The 24,747-nt window shown below is 52.9% G+C and overlaps 2 protein-coding genes across 3 annotated transcripts in view; both read right to left on the minus strand.

The window, feature by feature from the left end:
• Positions 1-16,795, minus strand: part of DNMT3A (DNA methyltransferase 3 alpha) — a 37,476-nt gene extending 20,681 nt beyond the window's left edge. Inside the window, exon 1 of the mRNA XM_082672531.1 lies at positions 16,655-16,795. Coding sequence (XP_082528657.1) covers positions 16,655-16,741 — 87 coding nt within the window. The 5' untranslated portion in view covers positions 16,742-16,795. The remainder of the gene's footprint in view (positions 1-16,654) is intronic.
• Positions 16,796-17,157: 362 nt separating this feature from the next.
• The window catches only part of LOC309833964 (DNA (cytosine-5)-methyltransferase 3A-like), a 61,504-nt gene continuing 53,914 nt past the window's right edge, over positions 17,158-24,747 (minus strand). For both annotated transcript variants that reach the window (XM_082672533.1, XM_082672532.1), the window contains exons 4-5: positions 23,216-23,486; positions 17,158-17,285 (exon numbers count right to left, since the gene is read on the minus strand). In XM_082672533.1, coding sequence (XP_082528659.1) covers positions 17,200-17,285; positions 23,216-23,486 — 357 coding nt within the window. In that variant the 3' untranslated portion in view covers positions 17,158-17,199. The remainder of the gene's footprint in view (positions 17,286-23,215; positions 23,487-24,747) is intronic.

Below are 24,747 nucleotides of genomic sequence, written 5' to 3' on the forward strand. Positions count from 1 at the left end.
GCCTTTGCTCGTGCTGTTCCTTGCTCTTCCCCTTCCCCTTCCACTGGCCAAAATCCCACCTATCCTTCTAGGCCCAATTCACCAGTTACCTCCACCAAGAAGGTTTCTCTAGACCTGAACTGGCCAATAAGAGAGCCACTGGCTGCATGTGCCATTTAAATTCATTAAAATTAAATAAAAATTCAGTTCCTCAGGTGCACTAGCCACATCCCAAGTGTCCAAGAGCCCATGTGGGTTTTTGGTGCTACTGTACCAGGGACACAGATTTTAGAACATTTCCCTCATTGCAGAATGTTCTTTGGACAGTGCTGCTCTAGCCCCTCCCCCTGATCTTCCCCCACTGAAAAGTCACCCTGTCCCTCCTTCTCCTCCGTACTCCCAGAGCACTTTGTAATCCTCTCCTAGCACTTGCCAGTCTTTGCCTGTACTAAGCTGATTGTGTACTCATCTTTCTCCTCCACAAAATTAAAAATCCTAGAGGGCAGGGCCGGGATCTTACTCAGGTTCACATGCAAGCAGTGTGGACCAGAGCCTCTTGCACACTGTAGAGGATGAAAGCAGTGTTTGCTGAACTGAATCCAACATTGTCTCAGGAGCCTCATATGGAGTCCACTGACCAAGTTCCCAGATGCGGACAGGTACTTTCCACAGCAAAGTTCCAATCGGCGCTAAGAGGTCCAGGTCCAGGGCTCCCGAAAGAGGCCAGGAATCTTTGTTTTCCTATTCCCCTGCAATCCATATGGAGGTTGCAAGCAAATGACCAGGACTGGGCTGCTGGCAATGAAGCTAAAAATAGCCACAGAGCCAACAACAAGGAGTTAGCAGGACTTGTTGCTAGGGAGACCGGTCGCAGAGAGAGCAACCAAGCAGGGAGGAAGCGTCAGACCTGCACCCAGAGAGCAGAGGCCACGGTGGGGGGAACTCAAAGTTGACAGGGGTCCAAGGATCCCACCTAGAGATGTTCTGCCTTCTGGTAGCTCCTGACTAATGCACTAAGTGGGGCAAGTGTTCCCCCTGTCCCTCAGTAACCCATCTCCATGGAAACCACCATTGCTGGGGTGAAGTACCAGCCCCTGGAAGGGAGGCCTCTGCCTGGAGCCGGTTGTTATGGCAACCCGCCCCCCGCGCGCCCCCCCCCAGCCCATCATCCTCTCTCTCCTGGCTTCTCCTGTGGGGAAAAGGTGGGGGCCTGGCCTTGGCTTAGCCAGCATGACCAGGAAACACCGGCTTCCTGACAAGACTGACCTACAACGGGCTCTTCGGAAGCTCCTGGGACCCCGGTACGGCCTGTCAATCCTCAGCACAGGGCAGAGCTTCCTTTCCTTCCTGTGAGGGCCTCACGGATCACCTTGCCAGGAGAATCCCACACTCATGTGGGTTTATTTGTATCAGGATCACCCGAGGAGATTTTTAAAAATACAGATTCTTGGGCCCCACCTATGGAGATCAGCTGGCTTGGGGTAGGGCCCAGGAATCTATTAAAACCTCGCTAGGTAATTCTGATACCAGCCAGGTGTGGAGACCACCAATGGCCCTGGCTGTGACAAATGAGGAAACAGGCCTACAGGGGACTCAGCCCCCCCACCCAAAGGGTCAGAGCCAAAAACCGAGGAGGAGGTAAACACACACCTGAGGGGAGCTGCCCACCTCCTGGGCCTGTCTCTCTTGCTCCCCCTTGAAACGAGAACACGCCGTCTCTGATACTGGACTGGGATTTAAAACTGAGCCTCTCAACAAACCGTCCCCTGTGGCAGAAAGTGGAAGGTAGTGGGGCTAGGCAGTCTGGTTCCCAGAGTGTACAGAATGGTGGCTGCCCAGGCAGATGATCTGGGCTGAAAGAGAAATCCATCCTCCTTCGGAAGGAAAGCTGAAGGGTCACCATGGCAACTGCAGGGTGCCGGCCCGGCTAGGCTTGGTGCCCTCCCCAAACCTGGGCCCAGGAGAGGCACAGCTTTAGGCAAACGCCATGGGTCAGGGGCACCCCCCTCCCCCGCCAGTCTAGTCTAGTTTCAGAACTGTCAGGAGGCTGTGCTCTACCCTGGAGCCAACCTCTGAGCCTGCCCGAAACACACCTAACACTAGGGTCCAGGAGCCCTAGGAGTCCCGAGCACATGCAGTAGCCAGGCCAGGAAGGACATGGAGGAGACGGTGCAGGAGATGGCCTCCACCCGCCTGTTACTCACAGCCTAATTGCGTGCCCAAGACCCGCCGCACATGAAACCACAGCCCTCATTCAAGACAGCATGCAATTAGATGGTAAATTATGTGGTGGAGATGCTTCCTCCATGTGCTGAAGGAAATCCGAGGTGGCCCGGATCGGGAGAGGCAGGAAGCCTCAAGGGAGGATGAGAGAGGGTGAACCAGGGCTGGGCCCAGCCTCCCAGGTTTCCCAGACAGCACGGCCAGATCACCGGGGGCATCTGCAACCGCATTAGCTTCCCAGGGAGAAGCACGAGCACAGCTGTATGGACACCTGCTGGGGAGGAGAGCTGCCTGGGGCCTGTTGTACCATCCGCTCAGTCACAGAAATTCTGATCCAGAGCGTAAAATGCAGGGTCTGGGAGCCACCTCTTCGCTGACCCCTCACTTCTCCATCTCCCCGCCTCTGTCCCAGGCAGCCCTCATTCCTCCCTGGCTCCCCCATTCCTTCCCAGGTCATTACCACGCTTCCCTAATGGGAGGGCTTGGAAGCCCCAACTCTCCAGACCTGCCATCAGGCTCCTGGAGCCTCAGCTGCTGCCTCTTCCCTCCCCGCGCCGATCCGCGTCCTCTTTCCCTACAGCTCCGGGTCTGCTGCAGAGGGGGAGGCTTCTCCACAAACCCAAGTCTCCTGCCCCCAGCACTTCCATCCCCTAACCCGGAGCGAGTCGAGTGCAGGCTCTGGGCGGGGAGCAGGGGTGGCGGTGGCGTTGCTGCAGGTCCCCAGACCTCACCTGCTCCTCGCCAGGAGAAAGAACAGACGGAGCAGCATGTGAGCAGGGGATCCCAGCCGACGCCAGGACGGTCAGTACGCACCTAGCTTCTCTGTATCTTAGTTTCTTGATCGGTCTAATGGGACCACAGATATCTGCTGAATATTACAGATAAGATCAAAGGAAGTCAGGAGGGCATATCATTTAAAAGGTGGAAAGAATCTTACGACAGGTTTGCTTGAGCACAAGCTCATACAGTCACTTTGCTTTAAAAACTAGACTCTGGAGAGAAATGTTAATTTTATACCTGGGGTGGGGGGGGGGTGTATCAACAGGAACCAGGTAAACCTGAACAGCCTGGGCTGCTTTCTCCTCCCCTCCCCCAACCCCATCTCCAGCCTCCAGGGGTCAAAGGGAGGGACCTCAGGGACCACCATTCAGATTCAGGCATGCAGACCCTATCAAGTTTCAGGGTCCAAAGAGAAGACCCAGGAGGAGCCCAGCAGACAAGCACTGCGGTAAACCTTTGCTGAAAACAGCAGGAACGCCTACCATCTCCATCCCAAAGGAAAAGTCCTTTCCGGTCTTCTCCCCCACCTACGTTTGGAAACCGTTCTCTAGCTGTGCCGGCCTTAGAGCCCGTACTTCTTCCTTGGCTCGGTGTGTTCAAGGTCTGAGAGTCTCAACCCCGCTGTACATTAGAATCACCTGGAGAGTTTTAGGAACGCTCTGGGCCAGGGCCCATCGTTAAATTCCAGATGCACTGGACCCAGAGGGAGGGGCCCAGGCAGCGGTGGTTAAAGCAAACTCCCAGGTGATCCGAATGTGCGGGGAGACCCCCGATGTGGGTGACAGGGTGGTAGGTGATACAATAAATGCATTTTTGGAGGAATCTCTGCTGTCAGATTTGGTTTACTTCGAATCTTCCGAAGCTTTGTGGTTCTCAAACTTTCACAAGCCCCAGAACCATGGAGACCTGACTAGAAAACCAGATTTCTCAGGAACAACACCAGAGTTTCTGCCTCCTAGTTTCAGAATGGGGCCTTGGAATGTGCCTTTTTAACGCACTGCCTAGGTAATACACAAACCTGCCCTTTAAGAAATACTGAATTCCAACAGCATCCTTGGTATATATAAAGCAAGTCCAACTCAATTTCTGGTTTTTTGTTTGCCCCATATAGTTGCCTTTTTTTTAATTTATTTTTTATTTTTTTATAGTTGCCTTTTAAACAGTATCTAGATTCAAATATATAGGAGACTGCACTGTTTTATCCCTATTTTTGTTTAATCCATCTGAGTTAGAAGTGAAAAGTTAAAATACCCTGCCCACTAATCATTGACTAGAGTCATACGGCATCTGTGAAGAGTTGTTATTAAAGAGTGGCAAGTCAGAAAGATGGTAACATTCACACACACACACACACACAAACACACAGCGCATGCCAGCCAGCTGCTCCCAGAGGCCCCAAGTGCCTGCCGCTCCCCACCCGGGTCCTCTCAAGGCAGGGCTGCTCTCCATGCGTTGGGCTCTTCCCTCCCTGCTCACCAGCCTGCACTTGCCTTCCAGGTGGATGACTCTTGAGTGCCTGCTAACCCTCTCCCCACCAACAGCCACCATGCTGGCTTCTCAAAAGCAGCTTGTCCAAAACCTAACTTAAAAGTCCACTCCCGGGCTTCCCTGGTGGGGCAGTGGTTGAGAGGCCACCTGCCAATGCAGGAGACACGGGTTCGTGCCCCGGTCCGGGAAGATCCCACGTGCCGCGGAGCGGCTGGGCCCGTGAGCCATGGCCGCTGAGCCTGTGTGTCCGGAGCCTGTGCTCCGCAACAGGAGAGGCCACAGCAGTGAGAGGCCCACGTACCACACACACAAAAAAAGTCCACTCCTCCTAAGAGAATATCTTCATGACCCTGGGGTAGGCAGAGAACTCAAGAGATCACACACACACACACACACACACACACACACGCACCCCAATACAAGAAAAATTTTGTTAAATTGGACTTTATTAAAATGAAAAACTTCTGCTCATCAAAATACATCCTTAAGAAAACGGAAAGTCCATACCACCTTCCTGCCCCAAACCTGCTCTTCCTCCCTAGCTGAGATAATGCCCCCTCACCCCCAGCCCCCAAACCCCAGGCAGGTTTCTCTCTTCCTGCCAACCAGAGGCAAGCTGTATCTACCAAGTCTGCCTCCCACTGCCTGGACCCTCCGCCAACACCAGACGTAATGCCCTCCTAATCGGTCTAAGCTTCCCTGCTCTGGGCCCCCTTGCAATGCGGCCACGGTTATCTTCCCAAAATACACATCCAGTTCCCTCACATTCCAGCTCCCTCTACACAGTGAAGCCTGCATTTCTCACTATGACAGGAAGACTGGTGACGATCTGACCATCTCCCTTTGTAGTTTTCTCTCTTCTTCCTCCCCAACTCCCACACCTAGTTACCAGATCTCTTGCTGTTCCCTAAACAACCCAGAAGCTTCATGCCTCCTTCTCTTTGCCCTCAGTGGTTCTTTTCCCTGAAACACCTTCTCTATTTATCCCTACTGGAATTCTCAAAGGACACCTGCTCCATGAAACTTTCCAGGAGTTCCTGCAGAAGCTCTCTCGCCCTCCTCTGTGCTCACCAGACTCGTGGTGGCAGGAGCACAGAACTGCATCTGACACAGCAGCTCATGGTGAGCACTCCTGCCTCCTCCTCTAGACCATGTGTGCCCTGGGACTGGGTGCAGCAGTCTCCTGCAGCGCCAGCACGGTGCTCTGTGGATCTAAGAAATACTAACACAAGTCCGTTCACTCCTTCATCTAGAGCGTAGGCTCCTTAACAGAGTCCAGCTGACCCCCGCCACGCTTGAGCCTCCCTGGACCTCCTTAACGAATGGTCTGATCTTTAAAACAAAGCAGAGAGAAGGGCACCGTTATGTCTTCTCCTGTTTGCCTCGTAGCAAGGGCTATGAGGATGTTTCCAAAAGCTGAACTAAATATGCAAGAAATCTTGAGGTGCTCTAGATCCCAAACTCCTAGAGGGTTTCTTGGACCACCTACCTCATGATCCCACTCAATGCCCTGCCCCCACTGTCCCTGTTAGGCAAACTCCTGTCCCAGTGGCAGGCCTGCAGGATGTCTCTTCTTTGGCAAGCTTTCCCAGGCTCCTTGGGCAGGGCAAGTTAGCCGCTCCCATGGCCCCTTTCCTCACATTTCTATTGCAACCTATTGCAGTACTTACCTGCCTACCTCTCCCAGGGTGGGATTCTGACATTCCTTTAAATGTGTTTCTCTAGTGTCTAGAAAATGTGGGAACACAGTAGAGACCCAGATGCATGTGGAGTTTTCTGAAAGCCTGAGCACAAAGTATTTGCTCAGTCAAGGTTTGTAACTCTCTAAAGTAACGAACAGGGACTTCCCTGGTGGTTCAGTGGTAAAGAATCTGCCTTACAATGCAGGGGACGCGGGTTCGATCCCTGGCCAGGGAACTAAGCCCGTGTACCACAACTACTGAGCCCGCGCACCTCAACTAGAGAGCCTGTGTGCCACAAACTACAGAGCCCACACGCCCTGGAGCCCAAGCGCCACAACTAGAGAGAAGCCTGCACGCCGCAATGAGAGATCCCGAACGCCTCAGCGAAGATCCCGCGTGCCACAACTAAGACCCGATGCAGCCAAAAATAAAATAAATAAAATAATGAACAGATGATTGTGTGACTAATGAAAACTAGCGGTCAGGGGCAGACCTAGGAACATGGCGACCAAAGTCAGAACAAGGAGGTGAGTTCCTGAGCTAAGGAAATGCCCCAGGAATATGTGCCTGTCAGACAGGGGTGCATTTGCAACATCAGCTTTTTTAGTGATGGATTCAAGCCCCTCCCTCGCCCAGGCCTAGTTAACGATGAGCTTCATGTCCCACCTTTCTGATCCTGGCAGAAAACACAGAGGAAGAAAAGGGGACCACCATGAAGAGGAAAAGAAAGCTACATTCTAGGCTTCCCTGGTGGCGCAGTGGTTGAGAGCCTGCCTGCCGATGCAGGGGACACGGGTTCATGCCCCGGTCCTGGAAGATCCCACATGCCGCGGAGCGGCTGGACCCGTGAGCCATGGCTGCTGAGCCTGCACGTCCGGAGCCTGTGCTCCGCAACGGGAGAGGCCACAGAGGCCACAGCAGCGAGAGGCCCGCATACCGCAAAAAAAAAAGAAAGCTATATTCTAGCACAAAATGTGAATTTTATGGAAGTTTTTTTCTAAGCATCTTTATCAAGGTGCTTTACGTATGTGCCTCTTGAAGAGGCATATATGTGAAGTCTGAGAATTCACTCAAATATTTAACTTAGGATGTACGTACAAGGTCATATAAGAGACAAAGGGAGCTACAGGTCATGACTCCAGTCCTCCTCCCCCTAAATTATGCAGTTTCAGAATCTCGGGGGTCGGCTAGTCTATTTGTGTCACACTGCAAACGAGGAAACTGAAGCGCAGAGAAGAGAACGACCTTCTCAAATTGATCAGGGGTAGAGGCTGAGCCCAGAAACCAGGCCTCCTGAATCTCATTCTATTCATTTAAGCCAGTTTCACAACATCAAACATAAGATCATGAAAAAACAGTAATTCAAGGGCAAGGGCTCAGGACCAAATGAGGGGAGCAGGAAGTGCGGGAGGGGTCCCCAGGGTGAAAAGGACCCAAACCTGGCAAGACCCGGCAGCCAAGGTGGGGTGAGGGCGGAGGTGGGGTGAGGCAGCATGGGCAGGAGGGCTGGGCCACTGTGCTCCCTCCCACCCCATTCTGTTGTTTCAGGGGAAGCCAAGACTGAAAACCAGGAAGACCCGGTTCTAGTGGAGTCATCTGGGTACCAAACAGAAGCAGCATGCAATCTGGAGTCTGGTTTAGCCCATGGGCCTCTCCACAAGGACATCCATGTGGCTCTTAACCTCCTCACCTAGGGGAATCTTAGCTTCCTAATCGTAAAATGGGGATAAAAATTAGTTCTTGTAGTAATTGCAGATAATATACCTGTCAAATGAAAAAAATACAATTTAGTAACAAGTTTGATGTCCTTTATTCAAGGCAGAACAGCGCTTGGACTGGGGGAGAACAGCACCTCAGAGCTGCACGCGCTCTTGACCAGGGTTGCTGGGCGAGAGCGAGGTTCACCTACTGTTAGAAGAGGCACCTCGGAACAGGGCGTGATTGGCTAGGAGAGATGGAATTTCCCTAAAAGGCAGCTGGTCCTGTTTCCTAGGGGAAGGTGAGCTCGCTAAACTGAGTTGGAGGATTGTGATTGGTGGATGTTAGGATTCCCGGGCAAGAGTTTCCTGTAACTGCACTAACCTAGGTTTATTTATTTTATTTTATCCTTTAAACTTTTTTGGCTGCGCCACGAGGCATGCTGGGATCTTAGTTCCCCAACCCCAGATGGAACCCGTGCCCCCTGCAGTGGAAGCACGGAGTCCTAACCGCTGGACCACCAGGGAATTCCCAGGCACTGACCTAGGTTTAGATTCGTGAACTGGGCTGGGCCACAGGGGTGGCCTCCATTGTGTGAATCCTGATAGACAAATTAACTTTATCATCTCTTAGGACTGTGGCGAGAGTTAATGCTTTCGGCACAGTCCCTGGCGTGAAGTACGTGCTCACAAAGCTACCCCTTTGGCCTAGCTCAGGCTTGGCCGTGGCCGCTGGTGGACCAGACTCAAATTACGACCATCCTCCCCACTACTGTTTTCTCACCACTAAAAAGTGAGGGTTGTTCTAAGAGCTCTTCTCTCTGTGGCCCCCAGATGGAATGAACACGCCAGTGTGCAAACAGCCGGTCCATTTAAGAGACAATGGGGCGCCTCTATGATGACAGTTTCACAGCCCGTCCTAAAGGCCAGCCCTGGAGCTCACTACTGATTACGAGCTGTCACAGGAGTCCCTTTAAAATGTGTTCAGCCTTTTGGTAAAGTACACTTGTCATGCCTGCTCCAAATGGCATCATCTCCTTCAAGGGTGATGTTATTTTTGAGGCCATCCTGCAAGCGTTCAGGTTTTCATTAGTTTACATATAGTGAATAAGCAAGGACCGTCTGCCAGTCGGAATCCCCTAAAACTGCTACGCACATACTTTGCTAATAATTTGGTTTGAGTCCTTAATGGTCTACTTTGTGTTGCCATTTCTCACATCTCCTGTACTAAAGCCCAGGAGATCACACTTAATTCATCTCCTTATTCCCAAAGCCCCCAGCACAATGCCCCCCCCCAACATAGTAGGTGCTTAGCGGTTGCTTATTAAATGCAATATAGCACAGCAGGAGATGACATTCACAGGCTGGACGTTCACAGGCTGTTCTTCCCAGGGCCAACAGGAAGCACAGTCTGTTGAGACTGCAGGGTTATAAAGCAAGAGGAAGCAACATTTGCTCAGCTCACAGAAGCAGCAGCACAAATGGCCGATAAACATATGAAAAGGTGTCCAACCTCACTTATTATCTGGGAAATGCCAATTACAATCATAACAAGACACCGTTTTCCCACCCGTTAGATTAGCAAAATATTGATGTTGGCAAAGGTGGAGATCTTCTCATACCTTGTTTACGGGAGCATAAATTGGCACTGCCCTTTCTGGAGGACAATTTGGCAGAGACTGTATCAAATGCAAGATATATATTCCTTTCAACCCAGCATTTCTCTTTCTAGGTATCTATCTTAGAGCAACAGATGCGCAAAGAGGCGTGACCCAGGATGTTCACTGCTGCAGTGCTTATGCAGTGAAATACTGTAAACCACACAAGTGTCCGCCAGTGAGAGAATGGTTAAATAAAATCGTGGTAATCCATATGGTGGAGGAGAACAGTAATTACGTGGCTTGATTGCCCAGATTTATTCTAAGCGAAAAACCAAGCTGTAAAACGAAACTACGGTGTGGTTCTATATATATTAAAAAAAGGAAAAGAAAAAAAAAGCAACTGTGAAGCAAAATTATATATTTACACACACACATAGATAGATAGAGAAAATCATGTCATATATACACCAAACTGATAGCATTAGGTACCTCTCTGATGGGGGAATTAAAATCACTGGGAAGGGATGGGTTTATTTATTTTTTTAACAGGAATGTATTTGTGTAATACTTATGTAAAATCAGTTTTTAAAAATTATTCATTTCTGGGAATTCCCTGGCGGTCCAGTGGTTAGGACTCCGCGCTTTCACTGCCAAGGGTGCGGGTTCAATCCCTGGTCAGGGAACTAAGATCCCACAAGCTGCGCTGCATAGCCCAAAAAAACAAACAACAAAAAAAAAACATGATCCGTGTCCTATTATACGCTAGCCCTGTGCTATAAATGTTATGTAGTATACCTGACTAACCCACACAACTCTGAGATTCGAATTATTCATTAATTCATTCAGCAAACCTTTACCTAGTACCTCCTGAATGGCGGCCTTGGAGGCAGAGGTGCCAAGAGGGCCTGCTTTGAACAAGCTCAGGTTGGGCAGAAGCAGAAAACAAACTGGTGAGTGCTACTCCCATGAAGATGAGACATGCCCAGCAGAGCAGAGTAGAGCCAAGTCTAGAAACAGCACAGGGACCTCAGCTGTGCTCAGTAAGTGAGGCTGAAGGTCCCACATCCAGTCAGTAGCCGAGTCGGCATCTGGACTCACCTCCAGGAAAGGGGAGGCCATGAGGGCAGCCTGTGAGAAGGGGAGGGGGGTCTGAGGGCAGGAGGGAGAGGGGAGGGGAGGAGATACTGTGATATTTGGACCACAGGTTATTCGTTATCAGTATTTAATATGTATTAAGCATCTAATAAGTCTAAGGATGCAGAAGTCCTTCCTTCCGGGTTGGGAGCCAGGAAAGAAACCAGATCCTAGATCAGCAGGACACGGTACCTTGGCTCTAAGTAATTTAGAATCAGTTGGGGTGAAGAGATTAATGAGAGTCATAACATCACCCGGCCGTAACTGTGTCCTAAAGCCCTAAGCAGTGATACACACTGGGAGTCTGCAGGCTCTCTGGCTCAATGACTGTTCCAGCTGCTTGGCCAGGCCTCTGCCTCTCAGTAATGAGGGTTAATAAAGTAACACCTGTAAAAAGCCCTTCCTAAGCCTAAAGCGCTCCCTCAGGGTCATTCTGTTCTGAAAATAGTCAGAAGGAGGAGCCTGGAACTGCCCGCTTTGGGGTGGAGGGATGCCTTGCCTCTGCCCTCCCAGCTGCCCAGGCCTGGGCCAGCTCTGCCAGGCCAAGGAAGGTTCTCCTCGACTCAAGCACAGCAGAGGCCCAGTGGGAACAGCAGGAGCACAGGGTGGCGAAGACTCAGCCGCTGCCTTACCCGTGGGAGCCCACCCACAGTCCCCCAGCCCCACGCTGTTCTCCGGGTACACTTGTCAGGACCCCCGCAAACCAACGGCTTGGGCCTGAGCTCCCTGAGAAGAGGTCTCGTATTCACCCACCTCCCAACTGCTTAGTCAACCAACAGGTATTCATTGAGCCTGTTCTCCCTGCCCCAAATCAGGTTGGGCATGATTGGTGAAGACATAACATGTAAGAAAGAGTTAGTGAAAAATACTCTATGAAGTATAATTGATTGCTAAACCCAACAATATTAACACTAAGGACTGCAGGGGTGCAGAGGAGGGAAGAGGTCAGTGTGGACTGGAGAAATCCTAGAGAGCTTCCTGGAGGAGGTAGCAACTCTGGGACTCAACCCTGAAGCATGGATAGGGGAAAGCACAGCAGGAACAACGGCAGGGAGGAAGGACGTATAAAGGGGAGACTGGTCCCTCACGGGGGACCTTCCTATTACAGAATGGTAGTAAAGTGGGGTGGAGCCATTGTGGAGGTCACAGTGAGGGTTGAAGCCTTGAGAAACAACCAGAGGATTTCTGACATGATGGGGAGACAGTGGAGAGCCATTGCTGGGCTTGTAGCAGGACCTGGTGATGACTAAAAGGACTGGCATAGAGATGCAGAGAATAGGAGATGGGACAGACACCAGCATCCCAGTTCCAGCAGGAAGCCCCACTTCAGCCTCAGGGAAGGAGGAAATGCCCCATTTTCCTCATCCAATTATTTAAAATTTCATTCATTTGTGATATTCTAAGTCTTCTTAATTTTTTTTTTAAAGGCCTGGGGAGGCAGATAATCTCAGATGGACAGCACAGTAAAGAGCAGACCTCACTCAGTAACTGTGGACTGACAAGGGTGGTCACGGGAAAAGGAAACTAAGCCGAGGGGGATGCTTTGAGGGAAGAAGGCCCTACAGGTGGGGCATGTGGACCAGGTGCAGACTGGGATCAGGTGAAGCACCACAGCAGGGCACACAGGCCCTCAGGCCCCGCCCAGCTTCCCAGCCACACTCCTGCTGCTCTGAGCCCAGCACCTGCACCCTGTGCTCCATCACCCACCACCATGAACCTCCATTCCTGAAAAGGCCACACTGTCTTGTGCCTCCGAACCTTTGCACATGCTGTATGTCTCTTTCTGCAGTGCCTTTCCTCCCGCTTCCCTAAATTCAAGTTCATCCTTTAAAAGCCAAAAGCCAACTCTTGCTGATTTGAAGATGACCCCAGGCAGAATTAGTCTAAGAGTCCCTTGGTGATACTCTCCCTGAGGTGCCCGATCCCTCGCCCTGTCATAGGATAACCAGGAATCCCCTAGGCTTCTGGTCGCTCCAGTATCTTACTGGGCACTCAGACAGGGAGGGTTCTGACTGTCGGCGCAATGATGGTGGCCTGCAGGAACTTCAAAGGGCAGGCATCACCTTCTGAGGTTTGGAAATGCTGGCGGGACCTCCCAGGGGCATAGTCTGGGAAACAGCTTGTATTCGGCAGTAGGGAATGTGTCTTTTTTGGGAGTAGGATCTACGAGAGCACACAAGTGGTAAGGGGAGCAAGACTGGCTGAGGGGACTTCCCTGGTGGCGCAGTAGTTAAGAATCCGCCTGCCAATGCAGGGGACACGGGTTCGATCCCTGGTCCAGGAAGATCCCACATGCCATGAAGCAACTAAGCCCCTGCACCACAACTACTAAGCCTGCACTCTAGAGCCCAAGAGTCACAACTACTGAAGCCTGCATGCCTAAAGCCCGTGCTCCACAACAAGAGAAGCCACCACAATGAGAAGCCTGCGCACCACAAGGAAGAGTAGCCCCCGCTCAGCACAGCTAGAGAAAGCCCACGCGCAGCAATGAAGACCCAACACAACCAAAAAAAAAAAGGTCTTTAAAGTCTGGCTGAGGGTGGGAGCAGACATCTGGGGGTGCCACTATCAAGGGAGGGAGCAGGCATCTGGGAGTGCCACAGTCAAGGGACAGAGGAGGATGCTAAGAAGATGCGGTTGGAGGAGATGGGAAGAATCTTGGGGATGAGGTCAGAAAGGCCTAGTGAGGCAGTTTCAGAAGAAAGGGCCAAGTGCCAGATAACTAAGAGGAAACTGCAAAAGGAGGACGGATTTCTTTCCCCTTGGTAAGCCACTTAGAAAACAGGCCTGACGAAGACAGTTACTGCTCTTTAGCCTGAGGGGCACTTGGGAATCTCGGGAGCTACCTGTGTTTCCCCATGGTTCTTTCTGGCCGCAAGGCATGTGGGATCTTAGTCCCTTGGCCAGGGATCAAACCCGAGCCCCCTGCAGTGGAAGCACAGAGTCTTAACCACTGGACTGCCGGGGAAGTCCTCCCCAATGCTCTTGTTACCTGTAGCTAGCCCTTCCCTAGTGCCCTGGCAGAGCCCAAGAGGGGCGAGTGTGGTCTCTGGGGATGGCCCCCACGTGGCAGTAGCAGCCTGAACTCAATCCCATTCCAGCCCCTTCCCTGTGCCCTGAGTAAGCTTGTGGCCAGCTCGTAACTCTGCAGCCCCAGCCCCTAGTCTGAAACAATGGGCTCCAGGGTTCTAGCGATTGTACCGGAAGTCGTGGAAATCTTGAGTTGTATCATATGAACAAGGAACGTTACTAGCAGAAAATATATTCTGGGTGCAAGTCTCTACATCTCAAGTCACGCATCCCTAAAATATTGTAAATTAAATCAACTTTAAAGTTTTTCTGTTCACGCTCATTGATGACCTTTATCAGTTGGGGGAAGCAGATGCCAAAGGTTTCTTTTTTTCTAGAAAAGCTTTTAATGGTTGTTGCACTTTGGTGATAGGTACATGGGGGTTCATTATACTAGTCTCTCTATTTCTGTCTATGTCAGAACAGGTTCATAATTAAAAAAAAAGTCTTTTTAAATTTTAGTGGAAATTTTAAAATTGAGAAAATGTATCTATTATCTTACTTTTCCCTGTGAGTTGAGAAAAGACCTGCCTTTTTTATTGCAGCTGAGAGCAGGCCTCCATACTGCTTCTTCAAGGGAGCACAGTTTGAGGATCACCAAATTTCTAGAAGCTTTTCAAGCGTAAAAGTCTTTATATCTAGGGACTTCCCTGGTGGTCCAGTGGTTAACACTCTGCGCTCCCAGTGCAGGGGGCCCGGGTTCCATGCCTGGTCAGGGAACTAGAGCCCACGTGCCGCAACTAAAAGATCCCGCACACGCACCAACGAGGTCCTGGTGCAGCCAAATAAACAAATAAATGTTAAAGAAAAAAAAAGAAGTCTTTATATCTAGCCTCTGGCCCTAGGGCTAAGGGAGAGCAGAAATACAGGCCACTCATAACAAGGGGTTAAAAAGCAAAGCCCCTCCCACAGGCCACAGGGGAATAGCCCCAGGTCCTGAATGAATTTCCATCCCAAAGACCACGCTTAATGCTCAGAGTCAAGCCTCTCTTCTCCCAGACCTTGGACAGGCTGTCCCTTTTCCAGGCTCCTCCAGGAGAGAAATTTCTGCCTTCCTGGATCCCAAAGGAACTGGAAACAATCAAGTAGCCACCCCACCCTGTACTGAACTTTCTCTAGAGCAAGTTCTCACACAATGCAAACGGCATAACACCATCCTTTGCAGGCCTGGGGTAAAGACAAGTGAGAGTGAAGGTGAAAGGCCCCACGTGGTGGCAGTTCGCGTTTCCCTTCCCTTCCTGGTGCCGGTAGGTCAACGGGCTTCTCTCTACTAACCAGACATACAGGAGAGCAGCCCCACAATGGTGCTTCGTAAACTGGTTTCGCCCCTTGGTCTCCACGGCATCACCTCCCCTCGCTACTGAAGCCCTCCCTGGGCTGGCTTTCTCCCTCCCAACCCGCACAGAAGCCTCTCTAAAAGTCACCAGCTACCTCCAGATCGGCAGGTGCAAACAGCCTGTCTCAACTCAGCCTCCGCAGGGCTGGGCGGCCACTGCCTCTGGAAAACCTTCTCCTTTCTGAGACACGGCTCTTCCTCCCTCTTCTTCCTCCCAGGCCCCTTCTCAGTCCCCCTCTCCACGTGGCTCTAAGTGTCGGGTTTCTGTGCACAGAATCCAGAGACACTGTCTCTGCTTTCTCCTCCTGTTTCCTACATGAGCTCATCAGTGTTCGTGGACTTAAACGCCAGGTTCTGCTCCTGACGCCGTCTCATCTTTGATTTGCAGCCTGGACCTCCCTAGGCTCCAGGCTCCAGGCACCTCAGCATCTCAGGCTAAACCCTTGATTCCCTCCCGTCCCAAACTCGTTCCTCCCCTAGTCTTCCCCACCTAAGGAAGTAGCACACCCATCACCCAGGCGTTCAGGCCAAACCCCTGGGAGTCGTGCTTCCATTCCCTCCCCTCCCCCACCCCGGCCATCCATCAGCAAGCCCTGCTGTTTCTATCTCTGAATCTCCGGATCTGTCCCTATCCGTCTCCATTGCTGCTCCTTTAATCCACATCAAATCACTCCCCTGCATAGAAACCTTCAATGGCTTCCCAGGACACAGCGTTAAACCAGCTTTCGGGGCAGCTTCCCCGGTGGCGGCGCAGTGGTTAAGAATCCACCTGCCAATGCAGGGGACACGGGTTCGAGTCCTGGTCCGGGAAGATCCCACATGCCGCGGAGCAACTAAGCCCATGCACCATAACTACTGAGCCTGCGCTCTAGAGCCCGCGAGCCACAACTACTGAGCCTGCGTGCTCCGCAACAAGAGAAGTCACCACAATGAGAAGGAGCCCGGGCACCGCAGCAAAGAGCAGCCCCCGCTCGCCGCAACTAGAGAAAGCCCGTGCAGCAACGCAGCCAAAAATAAATAAATAAATTTATAAAACAAACAAACAAACAAAAAAACAGCTTTCGGCCGGGACCTCAAGGCCCTGTATGACTGGACCCTGCTTACCGCCCAGTTTCATCGGACCCCACTTTCTCCCCTGCTCGGTTCACTCTGGGAGTATCGGTCTTTCACGTAGCCAAACAAGTCAGGGCCTCGCTTGTGCTATTTCCTCTGCCTAGAATGTTCTCCCCCACCCCACAACTCACAGAGCCAGCTCTTCTGTTCCTTTAGGCCTGAACTTAAATGCCACCTCCTCCAAGAAGCCTGTCCTGACCACCCCACCTAAAGCAGGCCTCTGTTAACCTCTATTTCAACCCCTTGTTTACTTGTTTCCTGTCCATCTTCCCCATCAGAATGTCAGCTCCAAGAGGGCAGGAATTCTATATGTGCAAAGCCCAGGACACTGCCTGGTTACACGGTAAATGTCCAATAACATTTGTTGAAAGAACAAAGGACCCAGCCACTGCCTAGGGATCCAGCAGTGCCCTGTAAGTGCGAGAGGTTAACCTGAAGGGGAAACTGAGGCTCAGCCAGGGCCTGACAACAGCTGCAGACAGTGGCTGAAGCTAACTTCCGGTTTCCCAGTTCCGTGGGACAGGCTGGGGCCCAGGCCAGAAGGCACCTCACCTCCCTTTTCCAGCGTGCCAGCCACTCGTCCCGCTTGCGCTTGCTGATGTAGTAGGGGTCCCCCGCCTGGAAGGTGAGCCGCGGCATGGGCCGCTGGCGGAGGCTGGACTCCCAGCCCAGGCCACCCCGCAGCCGGCCCCGGGAGCCCTAGGACAGAGATGACAGAGACAGACCGGCATTAAGGTGAGCACGGACAGCCCCGCTGCAGGGTTTTTTCCTCCTGGAGGGGAAACCAAGGAGGCACTCACCTCGAGCAGAACACAGAGCTCTGACTCCTGGCCAGAGATGCCAGCCCTGCGAGTGCGGGCCAAGCCCCTGTCTGGGCTGGAGAAGTGAGGGATGTGGGGCAGGACATAAACTGGGAGGGGAGGTGCTTGGTCTTGAAGGGGGACCAGCTGGCTGCCTCGCTGGGGGCCTTCCAACCTCCACACCCACTTCCTCTGCTCCTCACAGAGGGACATGTAAAGAAGGGGCCAGGGGCCACCTTGGGCCCCTCACACACACTCGCCACAGTCGGTCAGAGCGGTGGCTCTCTTCTCCTAGAATCAGGATCCACAGAGCCCCTGGGGGTTGAGGAAAACACTTGCCTCCATTTTCATGGATTCGATGTTGGTCTCCTTCTGTTCTTTGCCTGTGGAGAGGGAAGAACAAAGGGACTGTCGGCAGAGTTACAGGAGTGGCTCGGAGGCCTCACCTTGTGCCTGGGGTCCCTGCCACGGGGATAGGGCTTCTCCAACCGTTTAGTCATTCCTGTGTCAAACCTGATGGCCTACTGTGTGCCAGGCGTCATGCTGGCCCCAGGACTCAGAGCACAGCCAGGGCAGAAAAAGGACTGGGGCAGGGCTGGAGGCCCAAATCCGCAGGAACAACAGAAAAGCCAGCACTGTGGCTTCTGGCCCATCGAGTGCCTCAGGCACACAGAAGGGATCCGGAAATAGCCCCCTTGCCTGCTCCCAGTTGCGACACAGCTCCCTGCCCAGAGGAGGGGCCAGACTGCACAGCTCTCCCTGGCCCTGGAAGGGAGCACTGGCTTGTATGTGTGGGGTGCAGCAAAGATGCTCTAGGGGGAGGGGGAGGGCACAGGGAGACAGCAGCAAGACTCTGCTGAAACAACTTCGTCTCTCTGAGACTCAGTTTCCTCATCTGGAAAATAAAGATGCCGGAAATGGTTTCTAAGGTGCTCCTCAAGTTCTCAATATTGCGTTTCTGCCATGAATATCTGTTTCAGTCCCCCATTCTCCGCCCATTCTTAGGTCCCTGAGTTCAGCCTTTATTCTAGAAGCCTGGGATTCCAACTGTCTCCATGTGACCTCTGTAAGCTTTCCAGGCCTTTTCTTCACTGAATCAAGGTACATAACCCTTCTAATGCTTCCGGAAGGCAGCGTTTCCCTGCTCCTCTTCCCTGCGGTTCCTCAATGGGCCCTGATTCCAGTTCCTGGAAGGGAAGGCTCCCCTGGAGGCTGAAGCCCCAGCAGTACCGTCGTTAAGGGTCCGGGGCGGGGGGCACAGAATGTCCCTGCGCTCCTACCCTGGTACCTACCCACTCTCCTACCCCACCCAGCTCAGGGTTGTCACTTCTCAAACGCCCTTCCCGGGCCATCACATCCCGGAGTCTGCAGTCCTGGCCTGGCTGTAGGCTGGGTTAATTATGCCTCTGAGCTTCCTGCTGGAGGATGGGGCTGGGCTGGGGGGTGAGGAGAGTGGGAGGTGAGCCTCCTCTCACCTGGGCCCCAGAACTCCTTTGTCTGGAGCCAAGAGTACTGAGCTCGGGCCCAAAGCAGGAAGGTCACTAAGGCTGGCTCATGGTCGCTTGGGGGGGCGGGGAGGGGGGTGTGAAGGGGAGACAAAGAGCCCAAAACGGAAAAAACAGCCCCTCCTGCATCTCCTGGCTCTGAGGCGGAAACCAGCTACAGCACTGAAGGTCTCTGAATCCTCGGTCCCCGAAGAGGATGTTTCTTTCCCCCTCTCTCACTGGGGAAGACCCGGGGCTCTGCTTTGGGCTTTGGCGACCTGGAGCCTGGGGACGGGGAGGGCAGGGCCAGCACCTGCGGGCGAGTGGGAGGTGTGGACTCCGCGGTGCCAGCTGCCCCCAGGGGCGGGAGGAAGTGGGGGTCACGTGTACTCGCCAAGGCTGTGTACACAGCAGGCCTTTACGTCTCACCGGACTTTCTCTGTCTCCTCCTCGAGCTTCCTTTAGGCCCTCTTGTCTCACCACAGCCAGCTCCCCAACTTTTTCTCGGGCACCCTGGAGCCGGGCTTCCCCTCTTGCCCGCTCCGGGCCTCCCTCCTTCCCGGGGGTCGCCCCTCCTCTCAGATCCTCCGCGTTCTGCCCTAGTGAGGCTTTGGGCTGCCAGAAGGGGGCGCCCACCCTTGGATCAGGAGGCAGCCTGCTGCCCCCTGGGACCTTCCTTCGGGGGACCCTCCGTGGCATGTGGTTTACGGGGAATCATCTATTCATTAGAATGAAAGAAAGTCGGGGCTGAAGGAATTGTAGAGATGATGGGGTACTTGTCCAGCCCTTCGAAGGGGAAACTGAGGCCCCAGGAGCAGAGACGTACTGCCAGAGCTGAGATCAGATTTCAGAGCTCCTGACTCCCAAGCCGGCTAGCTTATTTCACACAGCACCACCCTGATGCCCCCCCTTCCTCATTCCCCAGCCCCCATGCTCCCCGAAACAGAATTTTTCCTCATGCGGTTTCCAACTGGCTTCTTTCTGGAATTTTCTCCCTGACATACTCTGCGCATGCCCACTTGAGTGATATCTCTCTCTCTCTCTCTCTCTCTCTCTCTCTCTCACACACACACACACACACACACACACACACACACTTTCCAGCCCGTCCCAGCAAAACAACCAACTGGGCGGCCTTAGAATGCAGCACTTGTCCTGAGTCAAGGGGGGTCAGCAGCTCTCTCGACACTCCCTCTGCAGTCCATCTGCTCCTGGCCCAGATCCAGGGTCACAGGCTGGGCCAGGTGGCTGTGTGCCTTCCAGGGTGGCCCTGGCAGGCTTGGACATGACCCTGGGGCATCTCATGTCCTGGGGGCAGGAGAGGCCAGGGTGCTTCTAACACTTACCTGTTGGTCTGAGGCTACACTCTGCCAGGGGCCACCCCCAAATTCCCTTTAAAGTGAAGCCAAATCTCAATGACAGGGCTGAGGCCAGGCTGGCCTCAGAGGGCAGCCACTAGCCCAATGCTGCGTGTTCTGTCTAAGCAGAGAGGAGCTTTGTACTGACCCTACTCTGGTGCTGGTCCTTTACTGGTCGTATAATCTCGGGTAAGTTACTTAACCTGTCTGAACCCTCAGTCTCCCCACCTGAAAAATGGGGGGTAAAAAAGTCTTCCTCAGATGCTAGCAAGGATTAAATAAGAGAATCACATAAACAGCAAAGTTTAATATGCATTGAAATCATGAGGATCTCTTTCAAATGTAGATTCTGATTCAGTGGGTCTAGGGTGGGGCCTGAGATCCTACATTTCTAACATCCCAGGTCATGCCAGGAGACGCTGCTGTCCATGGGCCACTTTGAGTAGTAAGGACATAGAACACTCAACACATAGTTAATATTCAGAAAAAATAAAATAAATAAGATAAAATAAAATAAAAAAGAAAGCCACATTACCATCGTTACTACTATCATCATGACGGCCTCAGTGCTAAGAGTGCAGGAGCAGTTCCAGGGCCACCACCTGCCTGTCCAGGTGGCTCTCGTCCTTTATTACTCATCATCTCCTCTGCTCTTCCTTTCTCCTGGTTGTACTATCAAGATCTGGGGTTCCTGGGAGGGTGCCCAGGCCAAGACTGCCTTAAAGCCCTCCATTTTTCCTGTGTAGGAACTAATGAGAGTGCTTCCAGGACAGACGGATGGGGCCCCTGAAAAGAGACCTGGAATGAGGGGAACCGAAAGGAGACCATGGCCAATTCACTTCCACCCTGGGGCCTCAGTCTCCTTCCTCCTTGGAACCAAGTAGCTGCCTATGTGTTCTGTGTGGCTGACTGCTGGACCAGCGGCCGAGCCTCCAGTAGGCCAATGCCCACCCCTCTAGGTAACAGCTCACCAGTCTCAGCAACCAGGCGATTCACAGTGACCTTTAGGGACCCCAGCTCTGATCCCTGCCAGCATCCCCACTACCTGAATAGCTGGGGCCACACAGGACTGCTCCAGGGCCAAATTTTGAAGATCAAGGACACGTGGGATGTTTTTGCCCAGTGCACTTTGCACCAAGATTCTGAGAAGGATCCGCTCAATATGTGAAAGTCCCAAACCCAGGAGTAACCCTTGAACCATCTCTCCCCTTCCCCCTTGTGTCCCTGGCACGCATCCACAGCTCCCCAGACCCACCCTCCTCCCCTGGGCGCCTGCAGCAGCCTCCTAATCGCTCGTCCTGCTTCCCAGCCCCTCTGTTCCATTCCAGGATCCAGATGGCAAAGGGATCTTTTCAAAATGCAAAGCGGATCACGTCAACCCCTGAGAGGGCAGCCTTGAAGCCGCGCTGGTCCTGTCTGCTGTCGCACACCCCTCTCCCTTCCTCCCCCCATTCCAGACTTGTAGGTTTCTGTCAGGTCCCTGGATACCATGCTCCCTCCCACTTGTTCTCACCCCCTCCCGGCCCTTCGCCTTCCCTGGTGAACCCCAGCTCATCCTTCAGCTTAGGTGTAACAGCCCAGGCTGGCTGGCGTTCCTCTGTTACAGCTCCTCAGAAAACCATGTTTATTTTCCCTTAGAGAACTTATCTCCGTGTATAATCACACACCGGTAAGTGTGCATTTCTCATTAACATCTAGCTCTCCAGTGGACTGGGAGGTCCTCCAGGACAAGAACCAGGTTTTTGCTCGCGATGGTTTCCCCAGATCCCGGCACACACCAAATGGGTGTTTAATAAACCCCTGTTCACTGACCGAAGGAGTTGCTCCTGAGAACGAACAGAGCCGGGGAAATCCCAAACCGAAAGCAAACTCTCACGGGTTAAGAGCAGCCTTGGAGTGCTGGTTCCATCCCACCAGGCAGCAAGGGCTGCCCTGGCCCTGGGTGGCGGCTGGGTGCAAGCCATGGTGGGGTCCCAGGAGCTGCCTACTTGGTGGGCAGGGCCGATGGGTTCCCCGGTTCTGCTCTTGCACATGTGGCCGTTGTAAGGGGAGGATGGCGTTTTCTCCCTCTCCTCCAGTTTCACTCCACTCTGGCCCCTTGGCCACTCCCACCACGAGTCAGGACACACCCCCGGAGGTGCAGAGTTCAGGACCATCCCCCACTCCAAGCCCCACTCCAGAACAGCGGGGGATCTGGGAAGGGCACACCGACTCGGAAGCTAGAGACCAAGATGGAACGAATTCTGCATCTGCCACTGACAGGATTGGAGTCCCTGACCAAGTCACTTCATCTCGTTAAGGCTCAATTTTTTTCCACCTTAAGATGAGGATAGTAATCCCTCTTGAAGAAGATTGTTTGGAAGAGTAAATAAAACAACAAATGCAGAGTGAGTACCTCAGAAAGCGCTTTGCACATGGTGGGAGCGTCATAAATATTAGTTGAATAATAGACGAATGAAAGATATTTTAAAATAAATTTGGGAATCTCTTTTCCGGAGATGCTCTCTACCTTGCACGAATATAGGTTTGAATGCATGCAAAATTAAGTTATGCCAATTAATCGATTGATTCATTCCATCATGTACACTTAGGAAGGAAGGCTTTTTGAAATTAAAATGCACATATGCAAAACAACCTGGCAGGGCCCTGGGAGGATCAAATGTGATAATGTATGAGAAAGTGCTTCGTAAACTGTGAAGCCCTGTACAAATGCTAGTTGTCCTCATTACTAACATGTTTACAGCTCTGTTGGCCCCGAAATCGCTGGCTTAACCTTAAAGAGAAAAGTGGGCAACTTTCCAGGACTCCAGGGCTAGGCCACAAAGTCCTCAGAGGAAGAGGCCTGGGCTGGGCAGCGCACACCCAACCCCCCCCTGCTCGTCCCCTCCCCCAATCTGTCACCACCAAACTTCAGTCCAGTCCACTCAACTATGGTGGGCTCAGGACATCTGCACCGGGAAAAGCTAGCTGGGCTTTTAATATCCACAAGGACATCTGCTGCCCTCGAGCGCCCAGGCCAGGGGCTACCAACGTGTGGACCCCAAAGAGCCGCAGGTCTCGCGGAAGAGTAAGCAGGCCAGGCAAAGGCTGAGGGAAAGCGAGGCACACGACCAGCCTATGGGGAGACAGCCATCACCCCAGTCCGGCAACCAATGGCATTCTGTAAACTCACTCTTGCCAGATCTAGCTGTTTTTTTCCATGAGAAGCCAAAACTCCAGATTTTTATGTGAAATTTCTTGATTCTTAAATATTGGCAACTCATTTTTTTTTAATGTTTAAAATACTACATGGGCCAAATCAAAAATGTGTGCAGGCTGTATGCAGCCTGCAGGGCACAGCTTTGGCAAGCAGACCTTCCGCTACCGTGCCCAGCCCAGGCCTCCTGGGACCCACTAAGCCCCGAGGTTCTAACCCTCAGGGGGATCCCAGCCAGCCCAGCTGAGGCTGCCCTGCTTTTGCCCAGGACTTACCCTCTTCTGCAGGGGCTCCCCGGCCATCCTTGGGGGTGCAGCAGCCATTCTCCACGGCTCTGGAGGCTTCGGGCGGGGTCTCAGCTGCACCCTCTCCCTCTGCTGGGGCCCCGCCCTTCTGCCCCCCAGCGGGGCTCCCCTCCTCTGGCTGGGGCTCACTCCGCTTCTCCAAGTCCCCGTTGGGTAACAGCTCTGAGGGGCCTGAGTCTTGGGCCATGGACGGGGACTTGGAGGTCACGGCGGGGTCCTTCGGCGTGTCACTGCTTTCCACCTGGAAAGATAAACGTGAGGGGAGAATTAGACCAGTGGTTTTAGCCCCTTTTGCATCACTGACCCATCTGAGATTCCAGTGAAAATTATACACCCGCTGTCCAGAAAACTGTGTGCACATAAATGTTTATGGAGTCAAATACACTCACAGTTGTTCTCTCAGATTCAAGGGGTTCACAGGCCTGACCCCCTGAAGTCAAGAGGTCTGTGGACTCCAGTTAAGAAAACGGGAGAAGAAACCGAGCAGGTTTAACAGCCTGGTCCCACTGCCAGCTGCGCCCCAGCCAGGCCACCCCACTCACTGAGGTGACAGAGGGTGCCCAAGTCTTCTCTGTGGCCTCTACCGAAAACAGATGCTCCTCACACTATCCCTACTTCAAACCAGGACCCCTCCTCAGAAGATTCTAGTAACCCCGGGCTGATCTGACTTCTGTGCCAGAGCCCCCCTGGCTGTCCTCTTGGTCTCTCGAGCTGCTGCCTGGCCAGGTGGAGTGTGAGGGTGAAAGAGGGCCTCCTCTGGGCCCCAAAGCCTAGCACAGGTCCCTCCCTCAGCGTTGGCCCACAGCCTTCCCTGGGCGCTCAGACCCCAGGAGAGCCAAGGCCCCAGCCAGCAACCGCAGTCTCTGCAGCAACCCTCCCTGGCACGCGGCGCCACGTCCCCCCCAAGAGGAAGTGTCTTGCTTTGTTCCCAAGAGTCTCAGAACTGAGCTTGCTACAAGAATCACACTGAGAGTTGTCGGAACCGTCCTTCAGAAGTGTCACTGCATGGTGGGCAAAAGCTCCTCACCCCGTTACCCCTCAGAGCCGCTCGGCCTCCCTGGGGAGGCTCTCAGAGAATTTTGTGATTAGCTTGAGGCCACACACTTTGTGAGGACAGAGCGTGGCCAGCACTTGGTCCTTGGCCCTCTGGGGGCAGGTAGGCCAGGACATAGCAGAAGGAACGAGGTGTCCTCTTGGGGCAGGAGAGACAAGAGTCCCCTATACTTGGCGCTCTGCCACATCCGTGGGCACCAGGCCGCCCCCAGCAGCCCTGCCCATCGGCTCCCCTGCAGATCAGCCGCCTGGAGAAGGGCGGGAGCGGCACCAGCTCAGCAAACACCTCAGGAAGGCGCCGCTCAAGAGGGCGCCTCAGCTTCCCCACCTGTAAGGTGAGATGACTAGGCTAGACCAATGGAGGGTTTCCTTCTTTTCAAGTTTTTTTTCTGTTTATAAAAGTCAGACACACATATTATAAAAACACAAACCACACAAAAGTGAGTAGT

The sequence above is a fragment of the Grampus griseus genome (genome assembly GCF_964374135.1).
Source record: "Grampus griseus genome assembly, chromosome: 15".
In the NCBI taxonomy this organism is placed as follows: domain Eukaryota; kingdom Metazoa; phylum Chordata; class Mammalia; order Artiodactyla; family Delphinidae; genus Grampus; species Grampus griseus.